This window comes from Erythrolamprus reginae, chromosome 3 (genome assembly GCF_031021105.1).
Source record: "Erythrolamprus reginae isolate rEryReg1 chromosome 3, rEryReg1.hap1, whole genome shotgun sequence".
In the NCBI taxonomy this organism is placed as follows: domain Eukaryota; kingdom Metazoa; phylum Chordata; class Lepidosauria; order Squamata; family Dipsadidae; genus Erythrolamprus; species Erythrolamprus reginae.
The window spans coordinates 11,870,545-11,888,496 of record NC_091952.1 but is presented as its reverse complement, the minus strand read 5'-3'; the positions used below and the strand labels follow the sequence as shown (position 1 = coordinate 11,888,496).

Sequence of the window (17,952 nt, the reverse complement as noted above, 5' to 3'; positions counted from 1 at the left end):
GGGGTGCCTTATATTTCTCAAATAAGAAAAATTCACAGGCAGAAAAGCTGACGCCCCCAAAGAAAGTGTACCATATGATTATGGTACGGTACCTGTCAGTATGGCAGCCACACACACAAACGACGGCACTTATATGGTACAACAGTATACTCCTGCTATTGCAGCTTCCGGCCACCAGAGGAACTACAGTCTACGCACTGTAGTGGAGACTGTAATGGTGGTGAGACAGCAGCAGACTTTGTCTGCTGTACTGGATGGCACAAAGCGATGGAAGGGGCCAGCAGGGGACGCCACATTATTACGGTACCGCTATGAACAGCTTTGAACGGTACCGTATGTTTTTCCACCGTACCGTATGTAAACTTGACTACACCTTATTTTCGGGGGGTGCCTTATATTAGCAAATTCTGCAAAACCTCTGACATGCCTTACTTTATGGGGTACGTCTTATTTTTGGGGAAACAGGGTAACAACACATTTACTCTGTATAGTTTTGTCTTAGGAATATTGTACATAATTCTTTGACATGCTAATAGCCTCTAGCCCAAGGATGTGAGGAAGGAAGACAAAAAAAAGATTTAAGGTTTGACAGAAAATCATTTACCATATCCAGAGCATGATCACCCTGGAGAAGGATGTTAGGGGAGATTCTACTTTCTGGAGAAAGCCTGTGTTCAGGAGACTCATCTGTAAGAAGGAAAAATAACACATTTATTTCAGATTATGAAGGGGAGATGCAGTAAACCATCCTTCCCAACCTGGAGCTCTCTGAATCCACTGAGAATCCAGTTCCTAAAATTGCTAGCCGACATAATCACCCATAAAATATGCTGGAAATTCTGGTTTAGTCCCAATCTCACACTTCCAGACCCATTCTCGAATACAGCTCATCCGTTTGGAACTCATATTGCATCTCAGACATCAACACCCTTGAAAATGTCCAAAGATACTTCCCCAGAAGAGCCCTTCATTCCTCCACTCAAAATAGAATACCCTACGAGACTAGATTTTCAATCCTGGGCTAGAAAGCCTAAAACTAAGACGCCTTAAACAAGATCTAAGTATTGCCCACAAGATCATATGCTGCAACGTCCTGCCTGTCGGCGACTACTTCAGCTTCAACCACAACAACACAAGAGCACACAACAGATTTTAAACTTAATATTAGCCGCTCCAAACTTGACTGTAAAAAATATGACTTCAGTAACCGAGTTGTCGAAGCATGGAACTCATTACTCCATAGTGTCATCCACAAATCCCCAACAATTTACCCTTAGATTATCTACGGTTGACCTATCCAGGTCAGTAAGGGGCGAGTACAAGTGCAGTAGAGTGCCTTCCGTCCCCTGTCCTATTGCTCTCCTGTATCTCCTATAACTTTCTTCTATTCCTATATCTCTTCTTCTATTCTTTCATTGATATGTTCTATTACTATATCTTCTTTTCTATACTTTCTTAGATATATTTTACTATGAGTATCTCCTCTATAACCTTCATCATGTGTGTGTGTGTGTGTGTGTGTGTGTGTGTGTGTGTGTATATATATATATATATATATATATATATATATATATATATATATATATATATATACACCCACTAAAACCCTCATTGTGTATTGGACTAAACAAACAAACAAACAAACAAATAAATAAATCAAACCGTTGGGAAGGCACTAAGTACCATGGATGGATCCCTTTGGCTCAGGATTGGAAGCTCTTGCCTTAGGACCACAATCAGGGTTCAGATTTCCATATTGCAAAGCAGGATAGCCGTTGAATGAGCCATGCGTGATTTTTATCTCTTTTGTTTTGCTACCGTTGTTAAGCGAGATGCTGCAGTTGTGAAGCGAATCGTGTGGTCGTTAAGAAAGTCTGGCTTCTCTCCTTGACCTTTGTCTCTCAGAAGCCAGCGGGGAAGGTCACACATGGTGATATTGCGACCCCGAGGCACTGCAATCGTCATAAATGGACACCAGTTGCCAAACGCCCAAATTTGGCACGTTATAGACTACCTAGAGACATGTGACTGCCAGAAGGGTGGTATTAGTGGGTGGGATTCAATTTTTTTTACTAATGGTTCTGTGGGCGTGACCTGGTGGGTGTGGTGTGGTGGGTGTGGCTACCTAGAGTCATGTGACCACCAGATGGGTGGCATTAGTGGTGGGATTCAAATTTTTTTTACTAATGGTTCTGTGGGCGTGGCCTGGTGGGTGTGGTGTGGCGGGTGTGGCAGGAGAAGGGGTACTGCAAAATTTCCATTCCCTCCTGATCAGCTGGGACTTGGGAGGAATAGAATAGATGTCCTCTTCTAAAATTATACACATTCAACCTCATTTACTGCGATAGGAAAAACATACCCAGAGGCCAGAAAGGAAAAAAAGAAGAAAAAAAACCCACAAATTTTTTTCTACCGGTTCTGTGTACCTGACCGTACCCATAGGAGCCCATCACTGCCCTTGCGAGATTTTGCTTCCTGCTATGCGCGCAGCAAAACCTTCACTACCAGTGCGCCGACCTCATCAATACTGGTAGCAACCCAATACTGTTCCTGATCTAGATTGGAGTAAAGAGCAAACTGGGCCTAGTTGCAGGGGAACGTGCCTCCTTCCAGCGGGCTCTGGATACTCGTCTTCCGTCTCTGGGCTCACGTTTTTCCCGACACTCGGTTTCCTGCTTCGGCTGGAGAGGATAGACAGAGACACGTCTGGGACGAAGCTTCCTTCTCTGGGATGAGCTTTGAAAGCTTTCGGCCTGTCCCTGTTGCCACACAAAGGAAACAAACGAAAACAAAGATGAAACGAGCGAAGGTTGAAAGGGATCCAACTGAATGCCTCACATGGGCTTTTACAAAAGTTCTGGAAATAAAAAAAAAAGAAAAATCAGAAGGCAGGTGAGCAAAGGAGAGGGGAGGGGGTCAATTTATTTTTCATAGCACTGGAGGGCAAGAAGCAACAGATGGATAATAATCAACATAGAAAGATAGAAGATTGAGGGCAGAAAAAAGACCTCATGGTCCATCTAGTCTGCCCTTATACCATTTCCTGTATTTTATCTTAGGATGGATTTATGTTTATCCCAGGCACGTTTAAATTCAGTTACTGTGGATTTACCAACCACGTCTGCTGGAAGTTTGTTCCAAGGATCTACTACTCATTCGGTAAAATAATATTTTCTCATGTTGCTTCTGATCTTTTCCTCAACTAACTTCAGATTGTGCCCCCTTGTTCTTGTGTTCACTTTCCTATTAAAAACACTTCCCTCCTGAACCTTATTTAACCCTTTAACATATTTTAATGTTTCAATCATGTCCCCTCTTTCCCTTCTGTCCTCCAGACTATACAGATTGAGTTCATGAAGTCTTTCATGATAAGTTTTATGCTTAAGACCTTCCACCATTCTTGTAGCCCATCTTTGGACCTGTTCAATTTCATCAATATCTTTTGGTAGGTGAGGTCTCCAGAACTGGACACAGTATTCCAAATGTGGTCTCACCAGCGCTCTATATAGCGGGATCACAATCTCCCTCTTCCTGCTTGTTATACCTTTAGCTATCAAGAAGGGAAGCAACCTGGAATTGAGGAGAAACTTCCTAACAGTGAGAACAATTAAGCACTGGGACCCCCCTTCAGTAGTAGGCTGCTGCATGGATAGTTTCAGGGGTAGGCTGCAGGCAGGACAGAGTGGAATGCAGTTCCACTGGCGGAAATGAAGCTGTGTGCCCAGCTCCAGCTGACTATCTACCCCCATCCTCTTCTTCCTTCTTGGAAAGCGGCAGGGAGACCAGCACCGGCAGGAGTTGCAGGGGGCCCATTTCCTGCCCCCTCTTTTCTCTCTCTTTTTTATTAATATTTTTAAAATATTTATTAATATTTTTATAATATAAAACACACACACAAGATATTACATATAACATGTGCTCAGTGATCCCACCACCAGACAATCAATCATACCCCACCACCAATTGGGGGTATTTCTTGTATAAATCATTTAAACCCAAGAGTGAAATATTTCTTTACGTATTATAGAGTGATTCCAACTTGTTTCTTATAGCTTGGTCTCGGATCCTACTCGCCATATATCGTCTTACCTTATCCCATTGCCCCATCAGCTGTTGCAAATAATGTATCCTCTTGTAAAATTGCATGATATTTTGGCCACGCGAAATATCCCAAATGCTATTCCACAGGGATTTAGATGTAACTCAGAGGTGGGTTCCTATTGGTGCGGTTCAGTGTACCACTCCAGTAGTGGCCCGCTGGTGATGCAATATGAAGTGGTATATAAGTCTAAATGCTATTGCTATAGTCCCAAATTTGTATTTCAGACTTTCTGGTGCTATATTTAAATATAGCAATAGTGCCATCTGCTGGTAGTTGAAGTTACTTTCTAGTACAGTACACAGAACATAGAATATAGATAGTCCTCGACCCTACGACCACAACTGAGCCCATCATTTCTGTTGTTAAGGGAGTCATTTATTAAGGGAGTTTTGTTCTGTTTTATGACATTTCTGACCCCCATTGTTAAGTGAATCACTGCAGCTGATAAGTTAGTAACCTGGTTGTTAAAGTGAACCTGGTTTCCCCCTTGTCTTTGCTGGCCAGAAGGTCGCAAAAGGACCTTCCCATGACCGTGGGGACACTGCCAATGGCACAAACACGAAACAGTTGCCAAACATCTGGATTATGATCACATGACCAAGGGGATGCTGCAAAGGGACCATCTTCTGCCTCATGTATCCCAGTGGCTGGTGAGGTCCCACAGAGTCGGCCTTCTCCAGGTCCCGTCGGCCAAAAAATGTCACCTGGCGGGGCCATGGGGAAGAGCCTTCTCTGTGGTGGCCCCGGCCCTCTGGAATGAACTCCCTCCAGAGATACGTACTGCCCCCTCCCTCCTGGTCTTTCGTAAAGCTCTCAAGACCTACCTCTGCCGACGGGAGTGGGGGGCCATTTGGCCGATACTTTATATGATTAAATTGAATGAATGCGTTTGAATTCATATGAGGTTTTTAATACTGTTTTTGGTAATTTGTATAATTCTTTTGCAGTAATTTAGATTTCTTTACATATTGTTGTATTTATAATGTTGAACGCCACTCTGATTCACCTCGAGAAATTAGATTAGATTAGATTTATTGGATTTATATGCCGCCCCTCTCCGCAAACTCGGGGCGGCATAGATGTGGCATAGAAATCTAATAAATAAATAAATAAATAAAAAATTGTGAAAAATGTATTGTTGTTATTGTTGTTACATTATTATTATTATTATTATTATTATTATTATTATTATTAATAATAATAATAATAATTTAGTTATTAAATTTGTATGCCGCCCCCTCCGTATATTATTCTTATTCTTATTCTTATTCTTATTCTTATTCTTATTCTTATTCTTATTCTTATTCTTATTCTTATTCTTATTCTTATTCTTATTCTTATTCTTATTCTTATTCTTATTCTTATTCTTATTCTTATTCTTATTCTTATTATTCTTATTATTTATTAGATTTGTATGCCAGCCTTCTCCGAAGACTCGGGGCGGCTCACAGAATACAAAAAACCCCAAACAGCAGAACAACAAATCTAATTAATTAAAAATTACTACTAAAAATACTACTGTTATTGTTGTTGTTATTATTATTATTATTATTATTTATTTATTATGACTAGTTGGACTGAGTATGTATGATTGTGTAGTTGATGGTTTTATGATAATGTATTTTAAATTAGTTTTTTAATTTAAAAAAAAAATAGATTTGTACTGTATTGTATTGCCGTTAATGTTGTGAGCCGCCCGAGTCTTTGGAGAGGGGCGGCTTACAAATCTAATTAATAATAATAATAATAATAATAATAATAATAATAATAATAATAATAATTTACTTTCCAAACATAACTAGAACATTTTCTTCTTCAGTAATGGAGCTCTTGAGATCCTTCAATTCCATCTCACTTTGAACTCCCTGTATTCGGAGCTGAAACTGCACCACCAATTTGATTCACTCAGGTGGCCCTAATGACACAGGTAAACCTCTAGGTCAGTGTTTCCCAACCGTGGCAACTTGAAGATATCTGGACTTCAACTCCCAGAATTCCCCAGCCAGCATTCGCTGGCTGGGGAATTCTGGGAGTTGAAGTCCAAATATCTTCAAGTTGCCAAGGTTGGGAAACATTGCTCTAGGTGACCTTAATGACCCTCTAAAAGAATGCAAATGACCAGCGGTCTGCAAGGAGCGGTCTGCAACTCTTTCCATTCCCCACTATCCAGTCAGAGCAGAAGAGCTTTCTCCGATTTCCCCCAAGACCTTTCCAGGAGAAAGACATTCTGGGACAGCCCATCTTTGATATGAAGAAGGCGGCCATTTTGGATTGGCTTTGAAGTATTCCAAACACCAAGAGATAATATTTTAGAGATGCTTACTCTGGACCACATAACCTCTTTAGCTCTTCCTTCAGGCTCTTGTTTTCCTCTCTCAGCTTACTCATTTCATTAGCTGGAATGGAAAGAAAGATAAAAAATGTTGGATTAGATCAGTGCTTCTCAATTATTTTCTGTTACACGCCTCCCCCCATCCCAGGAAGATGTTTGTTAAAAAAAAAATGGAGAACAGTGGCCTATGACCCAAAGATCTCCAGCAAGCTGAAACTTAAGAAAAGTCTTTCACCATAAAGTCCAGACTAAACAACCATGGTATAAGGCAGAGGATTCATCACGCAACAGATTCAAACTTAATATTAACCACTCCAAACTTGACTGTAAAAAACAATTGAGTTGTCGAAGCGTGGAACTCATTACCAGACTCAATAGTGTCAACCCCTAACCCCCAACATTTCTCCCTTAGACTATCCACGATTGACTTCTCCAGGTTCCTAAGAGGTCAGTAAGGGGCGTACATAAGTGCACTAGTGTGCCTTTTGTCCCCTGTCCAATTGTCTTTCCTTTATCTCATATATCATATATATTTTCTTCCTTTCATATATCTTCTCCTCTATTTTTACATATTATCTTTATATATATTACTTCATGTCTATTCTGTTCCATATGTATTGTGTATTGACAAATGAATGAATGAACGAATAAAAATAAATAAATGAATACACTGTTCAAACTTGGCAACTCTGAGACTTGTGGACTTCAACTCTCAGAACTCCCCAACCCGTAAGTCTACAGATCTTAAATTTTACTAAGGTTGGACCCTCTGGTATAAGGTTTGCACATAAGAAATGGCATTCTGTGGTTTCTACTCCTAACCCCAAAACCTTTAACCTTAGACTATCTACAATTGACCTCTCCTCCTTTCTAAGAGGTCTGTAAGGGGCGTGCATAAGCGCACCACTGTGCCTACCGTCCCTGTCCTATTGTCTTCTTTTGTTACTTTTTATCATTACTTATCTAATGTTTAATATGTACAAATTATCACCCCTATAATGGTTTGACAAACAAACTAAATAATAAAATAAAATAAAATAAATAAAAAAATAAAAAATAAAAAAATAAAATAAAATAAAATAAAATAAAATAAAATAAAATAAAATAAAATAAAATAAAATAAAATAAAATAAAATAAAATAAAATAAAATAAAATAAAATAAATAAATAAATTTTCCAGGCATCTCTTCTCATTTGCTAAACTTACTTAGGATTAAGATGTGTTGAAGACTTTGAAAATGGGCCTTCATAAAGTCATGTTGCTTCTTCTTTGCCAGTTCTTGAGTCACCTGGCATCTGTCGCAGAGCCCAGCTCGCAATCTTTAAATAATTAAAATAGCCGGGCGATGATTTTAGGGCATCAAAACCCAACTGGGAACAGGCATATCACACCAACCCCGTTGTCAGAACTTCAAGGTAAACCAGACTAGGAAATCAAAGTCTTAAATGGTATTATTACTTTTATTATAAGGTTACAATAACAGAAATCTTGGAAGTCTGAATGTCCTTCCTTCCTCCCTCCCTCCCTCCCTCCTTCCCTCCCTCCCTCCCTTCCTCCCTATCTCCCTATCTCCCCTCCCTATCTCCCTCCCTCCCTATCTCCCTCCCTCCCTCCCTCTCTTTATCTTTGTGAAAACCAGGGAGATGTTTTTTCAAATTACATTTCTGCCTCAGACCCCAAATTTCTATTCTCTGACCATCTTGGTTATTCCTTCTCCACCTCAAGGATATTTCATCAGCCCACTTTTCAGCTCAGATATTTAAGAATCATTATTTATTTAGCCAAAAATTACAAAATTGTTGGCGAGGGCACTTGGGAGCTAAAGTTTACAATGAATCAAATATAATCTATTCTAATAGGTGATACGATAGCAGTCTATATATACTGCTCAAAAAAATAAATAAAGGGAACACTCATCCTAGACCTGAATGAATGAAATATTCTCATTAAATATTTTGTTCTGTACAAAGTTGAATGTGCACAACAGCATGTGAAATTGATTGTCAATCAGTGTTGCTTCCTAAATGGATGTTTGATTTCACAGAAGTTTGACTTACTTGGAGTTACAGTATATTGTGTTGTTTAAGTGTTCCCTTTATTTTTTTGAGCAGTATATATAATAGTATGTTTATAAATAAGTTAATGAATCCAGCTGAATCAGTTATCTATGTGTACTTCTGGTTTTGATTTATGCAACAAGCTCTGATAATATGTGTGTGCATTATTATGTTCATTGTATGAATTATGATGCTCTTATGTTGATTATTATACAGATAGTGATATAATTCCCTCAACACTGTCAGACTTTCTACTAAATCTGCACTTCTATTCTACTAGTTTTTGTCATCATTCCTATCACCCATTTCCTCCCATGTTGACTGTATGACTGTAACTTGTTGCGTATATCCTAAGATTTTTATTAATATTGCTTCTTCATTGCTTATTTGACCCCTATGACAATCATTAAGTGTTGTACCACATGATTCTTGACAAATGTATATTTTATTTTATGTACGTTGAGAGCTTATGCACCAAGACAAATTCTTTGTGTGTCCAATCACACTTGGCCAATAAAAATTCTATTCTATTCTATTCCATTCTATATGAATAAGTGGGTTTAACACAATTTGTCAAACCTGGATTACGGGATTAACCTTGCCCATTGTTCATGGAAGACAGGTTCAATTGTGCAGTTGTGTCCATTATCTTGTCACTTTTAATCTTCGCCTCCTGGGCAGATGCCCCCTAGGGTGAAGCTATTTACCTGTTCTCCAAGACTTTCACATTTTCTTTAAGTCCCTTTTGTTGCTCACGCAGCTGGTGGTTTTTGGTAAAGAGCTCTTCAATTCTTTGGTTGTCTCTAATTCAAGGGAGAAAAAATAGGGAGGAAGAGAAAAAAAAAAGTATAGGTAGTCCTTGATTTATGACAGTTCACTTAGTGACTGTTTGAAGTTACAATGGCACTGAAAAAAGTGACTTATGACCATTTTTCACACTGATGACCAGGGGTGGTTTCTGAATTCTGCTACTGCCAATTTGCTCAGGGCGGTGACCAGTGATGGGCTGCCAATTTTTTTCTTGCAACACTGTAGGAACTCATCTCTGCTTATGACTAGTGATGGGCAAACCCAACGGTGTTCGTGTTCGGCAAGTTCGGACGAACTTTACGCAAAGTTCGGCCGAACCTTAACCGAACCTGAACCCAAACTGTGAACGCTACGTGACGTCAAAGCTCCGCCCCCGGAATCCCATCGGTTTTTATGTGGTGAAAGGACCGCCCTTTGCTTGCAGCGCCGCTGTGGCGTCCTTTTTCGTAAAAATAACAATGTTTATTTTTACGTGAAAAGACCTCTCTTTGAAGGAGCTGGGGAATCCCTCCCACGAAGAGATTCTGGGGGTGGAGCTTTGACGTCTACCGGCAGGTTGCTAAGGACGCCACTTCTCAGCAGATGACAGCTGGGCGGTGGTTTTCGCGGTGTTCGGCACGGACACCAAACCGGAGCACGAATTTTAAAAAAAGTTTGGGTTCGGATCCGGCATGCCGAACATCACAAAATTCGGTATGGACCCGAATTGTGCAGGTTCGGTTCGCCCAACACTACTTATGACTATTGCAGCATCCCTTGGGTCTCGTGATTTACATTTGGATGCTTGACAACTGATTCACATTTACGATGATTGCAATGACCTGGGGGTCATGTGATTCCCCCCTTTGTGACCTCAATGGGGAAACCAGATTCACTGAACAACAGTGTTATCAATTCAACATCTGCATGGATTCACTTGACATACCCATCGCCTGTGCTTAGTGAACAGTAATTTATGGTTTAGGGTGGATCAACCAGCCAGTTGTACTGCAATATATTTAATAAACCATTATTCAAAAATCAAGTTTGTTCAGATTTCATGTGAAAATTCCAGACAAAATTTTGATTGCAACATTATTAAATAGAAGACAGATAAATAGATAGATAGATATATAGTTAGATAGATAGATAGATAGATAGATAGATAGATAGATAGATAGACAGATAGACAGATAGATAGATAGATACAGGGGGTGGACAAAGAAATGGAAACACCTTGCAGCTCTTCCGTGGAATCCAGATTTGTGAAGCTCCCTTCAAACAGTTTTTGTGGAAACTGGGTTGTGTACGTGTCTATTGAGCTGTGAAGTGATTTTAGGAGCTGCGGTCTAACGCGATCCACTCTAACAATTCACTTTAGAATCCGACGGTCTCACTCAGACAACTTCAACTTTCGACCACACCTGTGCTTGGCTGAGGACGTTTTCCCTTCTCTTTCAAAAGCAGTCATTACTTTTGAGACATTACCTCTTGAAATGCCAAACATTCGGGCACTTTCTGTTACACTAGTGCCTGCTGTTTGAGCTTCTTTGAAAGTATGCCATTTATAGAAGGTTATAACCAATTTCCTTAAATTTCCATAAAAAGAAAAGGTAGTTTAAAAAAACATCAAATAACAGAATTTTTTTTAAAAAAAACATTAAAGTATGTCAAGTTTTGATTGATTTGAACATGTTCAAACATTATGATGCCAAAAAGTCAAGTGTTTCCATTTTATTGTCCACCCCTTGTAGATAGATAGATAGATAGATAGATAGATAGATAGATAGATAGATAGATAGATAGATGGAAGGATGTATGTATGTATGTATGTATGTATGTATGTATGGACAGACGGAAGGGAGGATCGACGGATGGATTGATGGACGGATGGATGGATGGACAGACGGACAGAAGGATGGATGGATGGATAGAGAAATAGATATGAATTTTAAAGTTTATTTTATATTTTAATGGATTCTGTCTTGTCCTAAAGAACCCACATCCGACAGATGGCATTTGTTTTACTCACCGACATTTCTCATTGGTTAGTTCATTCAGTTTGGTTTGCAGGCCTAAAAAAGTTCAGAAATGATCGGTGATCTTTTAAGGGAAGCCACAGTCACAAAAAGCTCACAAAATCAGCAAAAATCGTCCTGTTGTTCATCCACGTTTCCCCTTGGTTCTTACTCCAACCACAACAATACATGAGCACACAACAGATACAAACTAAAAGTGAACCGTTCCAAACTTGACTGTAGAAAATCTGACTTTAGCAACCGAGTGGTTAATGCCTAGAACTCACTACCTGACTCTGTAGTATCTTCCCCTAACCCCCAAAACCTTACCCTTACACTATCCACTGTTGACCTCACCTGATTCCTAAGAGGTCACTAAGGGGCGTACATAAGTGCACCAGCGTGGCTACCCTCCCTATGCTAATGTTTCCCTCTTATTAGTACCCATATCTATTTATCCAATGCGTGATCAGGCAAGTGCACCAGTCCTATTTTACACACACACACACACACACACACACACACACCCCTTTTTTTCTTACCTTGGACTTCTTTCTCGTGCGTTTCCTTCAGTCTGTTCAAGATTTCCACAAAATTTTCAGTGGCCATGTTCCTTCTATCGTCACATGGATGGGTCCAAAGGGGGGGGGGGGGGAGGGGGGCGGAGGAGGAAGAAATGAGATTGGATGGGTTTAAGATCAGTTTTCTCCCTCTGCGAGCGTTCAGCTTCTGACCTAAAGAGAGAAAATTAGAGATGTAAAAAAGGGAAAGTGAGGGAAAGACTCCACTCTCCTGGAAGAATGAAATATTTTGAAAAATATTAAAACAAAGCAGAAATACAGAGGCTTCCCTGGAGCCTGGGTGTTATGTTCTTACTACAGTGGTATCTCTACTTACGAACTTAATTTGTTCCGTGACCAGGTTGTTAGGTAGAAAAGTTTGTAAGAAGCAATTTTTCCCATAGGAATCAATGTAAAAGCAAATCATACGTGCAATTGGGGAAACCACAGGGTGGGCGGAGGCTCTGTTTCCTCCCAGGAGATTCCTAGAGAGGCCCCACAGAGGCTTCTCTCCGCCTTTTCCGGCCCTGTTTCTTCCCAGGAGATTCCTAGAGAGGCCCCACAGAGGCTTCTCCCCGCCTTTTCCAGCCCTGTTTCCTCCCAGAAGATTCCTAGAGAGGCCCCACAGAGGCTTCTCCCAGACCTTTCAGGCCCTGTTTCCTCCCAGGAGATTCCTAGAGAGGCCCCATGGAGGCTTCTCCCCACCTTTTCCAGCCCTGTTTCCTCCCAGGAGATTCTTAGAGAGGCCTCATGGAGGCTTCTCCCCACCTTTTCCGGCCCTGTTTCCTCCCACGAGATTCCTAGAGAGGCCCCAAGGAGGCTTCTCCCTGCCTTTTCAGGTCATAGTTTCAGAGGCTCAGGTTTGTAAGTGGAAAGCGGTTCTTGAGAAGAAGCAAAAAAATCTTGAACACCAGTTGTTACCTAGAAAAGTTCGTATGTAGAGGTGTGTGTAGGTAGAGGTACCACTGTATTTCCCTAAAGGAGGAATGGAGATACGTGCTCTTGGAGACAGAAAGAGTCAGCCCCCACCTTTAATAGCCCCCAGCAGATTATTATTTTCTCTCATTAAGAAAAACTGGGCCAGATTATCAGTGAAGGCCTGTCATCTTCTGTGCCCTCCGAGGCCATTGTGGGCACACAGGTGCCTGTCAGTGCAATATTTGACCTGCGCATGTGCAGCAAGGGAAAGGTTGTGTGAGGACATGTGCGCGCAAGTGAGATTTCAGTGATTTTTGCCAATATTTTTGCTTCAGCGCATGCGCAAAAGCAAAAAATTGTTAAAAATCACCCAAATCTTGCTTGCATGAGCATCTTTAAATGGGATTTCACTTGTTGCGCATGTGTAGAAGCCAAATCTCACATGGGGCATGCATGTACACATCGGGGGGGGGCAGTTGTGCATGCATCCCAAAAATTGCTACCGGAACAGAGCATCTTGGAATACTGTGTTCGGTTCTGCAGACCTCACATACAAAAAGATATTTACAAAATTGAACAGGTCCAAAGATGGGCTACAAAAACGGTAGAAGGTCTTAAGCATAAAATTTATCAGGAAAGACTTAATGAACTCAATCTGTATAGTCTGGAGGACCGAAGGGAAAGGGGGGACATGATCAAAACATTTAAATATGTTAAAGGGTTAAATAATGTTCAGGAGGTAAGTGTTTTAATAGGAAAGTGAACACAAGAACAAGGGGACACAATCTGAAGTTAGTTGGGGGAAAGATCAAAAGCAACGTGAGAAAATATTATTTTTCTGAAAGAGTAGTAGATCCTTGGAACAAACTTGCAGCAGACGTGGTTGGTAAATCCACAGTAACTGAATTTAAACATGCCTGGGATAAACATATATCCATCGTAAGATAAAATATATTAAATAGTATAAGGGCAGACTCGATGGACCATGAGGTCTTTTTCTGCCGTCATCTTGCCGTTCCAGTAGCAGGCCATCATTTCAGATTATCTACAAAAAAAAAGACCTTTGGCTCCAGAATGATGGGATTAAGACCTGACCTTCCAAGGGCATAATAGGATTAACCTTCTACCATCTAGCAGCAGAGCTCACTACATTGCACAATCTCCTAAAGACATTGCATCAGCCAAGCTTCAGCCAAACCTGGGAGCTCAGCCAACCCCAGCTCTGACCCCTGCATAGCCCCATGGGAATCTGACAGCAGCCAATAGAATACATTCATTTTATTGATTGATTGATTGATCAAATTTCTCTGCCGCCCGTCTCCTGGGACTCAGGGCGCCTCACAACAAAGAATCCAATACGTGAAGAAATTTAATATTTAAATATTTAAATGTACAAAACACTCACTACTAAAAACATAAAAATCTAATTTACATTAATTCTAAAACCCCTACACATTAAAGGAAAAGACATCCACATCAACATTCATCTTCATCATTCTTCATTCATAGGTCAGGGATAAGAATATAAATTAGAACCCACTCCTGCAACAGACAGACAGTAGAGTTTTAATAGTACGGATAGTCCTTCATGTGCAAACACAATTGAGCTCAAAATCCTTGTTGCTAAGTGAGTCAGTTGTTAAGTGAATTTTGCTCCATTTTATTACTTTTCTTGGCACCGTTGTTAAGTGCCAAAAGACCTCAGCTGGCATTTGAAAACTATAAACATTGACAAAATCACGATCTGTCAGTTGCAAAAGGCCACCGTACTTAGATCTGCGCACATCATACAAAAATACATCACACAGTCACACATCATGCTTGGTAAGTGTTCGACTTGTGATATTGTGATACAAAACCCAGCATATAAATCTTGTTTGCTGTACATTACTCTGTTTTTGTAGTAGTAGTAGTAGTAGTAGTAGTAGTAGTAGTAGTAGTAGTAATAATAATAATAATAATAATAATAATAATAATAATAATGTAATAATAATCTGAAGTTAGTTGGGGGAAAGATCAAAAGCAACATGAGAAAATATTATTTTACAGAAAGAGTAGTAGATCCTTGGAACAAACTTCCAGCAGACGTGGTTGGTAAATCCACAGTAACTGAATTTAAACATGCCTGGGATAAACATATATCCATTGTAAGATAAAATACAGGAAATAGTAGAAGGGCAGACTAGATGGACCATGAGGTCTTTTTCTGCCGTCAGTCTTCTATGTTTCTAACCTTCCTCTTCCTTTCCTCCTCCTCTTCCTCCTTCTCCCCCCCCCCCCCCCACAATTCCTTGTGGGGTGAATTATGAGCAACTGAATGTAGCTAGCAGAGTGTTTTAATGGCCAGATGCCCTTCCTGTTGCCACTCCAGGTTCTTCTACTGCTTTGCCTAAATACTCTAGCCATTGCCTTGGACAGGAACTTTGATTGGATTATATTATGTCGCCAACTGGCTTAACAGCTCTAATAAGATAGTATTAGATAGTATCATTAAGCGCTGTACCACATGTTTCTTGACAAATCTATATTTTCTTTTATGTACACTGAGAGTATATGCACCAAGACAAATTCCTTGTGTGTCCAGTCACACTTGGCCAATAAAGAATTCGGTTCTATTGATAATATAATAAGGGAGCCCAGGTGGTGCAGTGGTTAGAATACAGTGTTGCAGGCTAACTCTGCCCAGTGTCTGGCTGAATGTTAACTTAGCCTTCCATCCTTCTGAGATCAGTAAAATGAAGACCCAGTTTCTTGGGAGCAATATGCTGACTCTATAAACCAGTTAAAGAAGGCTGTAAAGCACCATGGAAAGGTATTGTATATATGTCTTTGCTAATATAATCTAGAAGCAGTTTGTCGCGTTTAATATAAACGATGTTTCTCTGTTAGCATGATTTCACTTGGTTTATAATTTTATGACCAGGTTTATGTTTTGAAGGAAGTAAGTTAATTAAATTTTATTAATAGAAAATTAACACATCTGATCTGCAGAGCTAAATATTTAATATACCTATTGTTGTGGTTAGCTCTGACCCAGCTCCTGCCCCAAGGACTGTGGGTCTGGGGGAGACATCCACATGCTGCAGGCCTGTTTTGCCCCCGGTGGAATCTGTTGATGAAGGCTCCTCTGACCAAGAAGACATGAGTGACAGGGAGGAGGAGAGTGTGGCAGACAGCTCTGTATGAGATAAATTATCTAGCTCCTCCTTGGATTCAGAACAAGGGTTAATGATACAGCCACGCATGTGGAGAGCGATGCATAGGCAACAACAACTGAGAGATTATTATCAAAGAAAATGAGGTCACCTGTGGTTGGGTGGGGCTGTGGTAATTAGTGAGGCTGCTATAAATAGCAGCCTGTGGGTTTGGCCATTGTGGAGGATTATCTGATTATTGTGTTTCGTGCCTGCCTTGCTGACTTTGACCTGTTCTTTCTGCGCCAGCTCAGGAAGCTCAAACTGCCCAAGGAGTTGCTGATACAGTTCTACAGAGGAATCATTGAGTCTGTCATCTGCACCTCTATAACTGTCTGGTTTGGTGCTGCAACCCAACAGGATCGACACAGACTTCAGAGGATAATCAGAACTGCAGAAAAAACAATTGCTGCCAACCTGCCTTCCATTGAGGACCTGTATACTGCACGAGTCAAAAAGATGACGGGGAAAATATTTAATGACCCCTCACATCCTGGACTCAAATTGTTTCAACTCCTACCCTCAAAACATCGCTACAGAGCACTGCACACCAAGACAACTAGACACAAGACAACTAGACACAAGAACAGTTTTTTTCCGAACGCCATCACTCTACTAAACAAATAATTCCCTCAACATTGTCAGACTTTCTACTAAATCTGCACTTCTATTCTACTAGTTTTTCTCATCATTCCTTTCACCCATTTCCTCCCATGTTGACTGTATGACTGTAACTTGTTGCTTAAATCCTAAGATTTTTATTAATATTGCTTCTTCATTGCTTATTTGACCCCTATGACAATCATTAAGTGTTGTACCATATGATTCTTGACAAATGTATATTTTATTTTATGTACGCTGAGAGCATATGCACCAAGACAAATTCCTTGTGTGTCCAATCACACTTGGCCAATAAAAATTCTATTCTATTCATCTGATTGTTGTGTTTCGTGCCTGCCTTGCTGACTTTCACCTTTTGTGTGCTGATTTCCCCCTGCTTTGAAACTAAACCAGAGCAAAGTGTGTTTCACTTTGTGAAAGAAGAAGCTGCAAGCTAAGTATCACAGAACTGATAAGGGACTTGTACAAATTACCAGTTTGTTTGGAGACGAGTGCTCTTTGCTATACCAAAAGAGGGCTTAGGTTAAGTGAATTTTCATTATAAAGAACATTGTTTTGAATTTTCAAACATGTGTGTGTCTGAAATTTGTACCTGTGAATTTTTGGGAGGAGTCTACCAGAGAGCCCGACAGAACATCTATTAGCATGATTTTGCTTGGTTTATAGAATATTTTATGTCCAGGTTTATGTTTTGAAGGAAGTAAGTTAATTAAATTTTATTAATAGGAAATTAACACAATCTGATCTGCAGAGCTAAATATTTAATATACCTATAGAGCGTATTGCCTGGTTCCCCTGGAAAAATACTGTTATTCACCATAGGTGAGTGCCTTATGGCATTTTTGAAGACCCAAATCAATTGTAGGAAGCTGAAGGGAGAGAATAGATTATGTTCTAAATTACCTAACTTGTCAGAGGTAATTACTGCATTTGCAAAGATGTCCTTTAGCTATCAGTCTTAATTTATCGTGACCGATGAATAGTATCTCGTTTCCCTAAGGAGTTTGCCGAAGTTTTACGATACTAGTTTGGAGCTTTGCCAATTCTGTTCAGGATCTGTGACAGAGCCTGACGGGAAAAATCTTGCAGGAGAGTCAAATCTTTCCAGGAAGCTCAAATTGCATTAATACCTGTGGTTGGAATGCAGGCTTAGTTACTCCACTTGTAAAGGAAGTTAAAAAGAAATCCGTGGGTTTATTAAATTGGGGAACTTCCTTTAGCTGCTAATTTGCCACGGCAGATTTCCCTGGCTTTAAAAAATAGATGACAGGCAATTTTAAGCAGAGAATTGCTGGATACAATATACAGACATACGAGAGTACAGAGAAGAGCAGCAAAGATGATTAGGGGACTGGAGGGA

General features: G+C 40.2%; 1 protein-coding gene across 1 annotated transcript in view; it reads right to left on the bottom strand.

Annotated features, from left to right (window-relative positions):
- The window catches only part of RBBP8NL (RBBP8 N-terminal like), a 61,931-nt gene that overhangs the window by 24,912 nt on the left and 19,067 nt on the right, over positions 1–17,952 (bottom strand). The window contains exons 2-8 of the mRNA XM_070748780.1: positions 11,842–12,033; positions 11,314–11,356; positions 9,200–9,295; positions 7,642–7,754; positions 6,426–6,498; positions 2,600–2,759; positions 605–682 (exon numbers count right to left, since the gene is read on the bottom strand). Coding sequence (XP_070604881.1) covers positions 605–682; positions 2,600–2,759; positions 6,426–6,498; positions 7,642–7,754; positions 9,200–9,295; positions 11,314–11,356; positions 11,842–11,908 — 630 coding nt within the window. The 5' untranslated portion in view covers positions 11,909–12,033. The remainder of the gene's footprint in view (positions 1–604; positions 683–2,599; positions 2,760–6,425; positions 6,499–7,641; positions 7,755–9,199; positions 9,296–11,313; positions 11,357–11,841; positions 12,034–17,952) is intronic.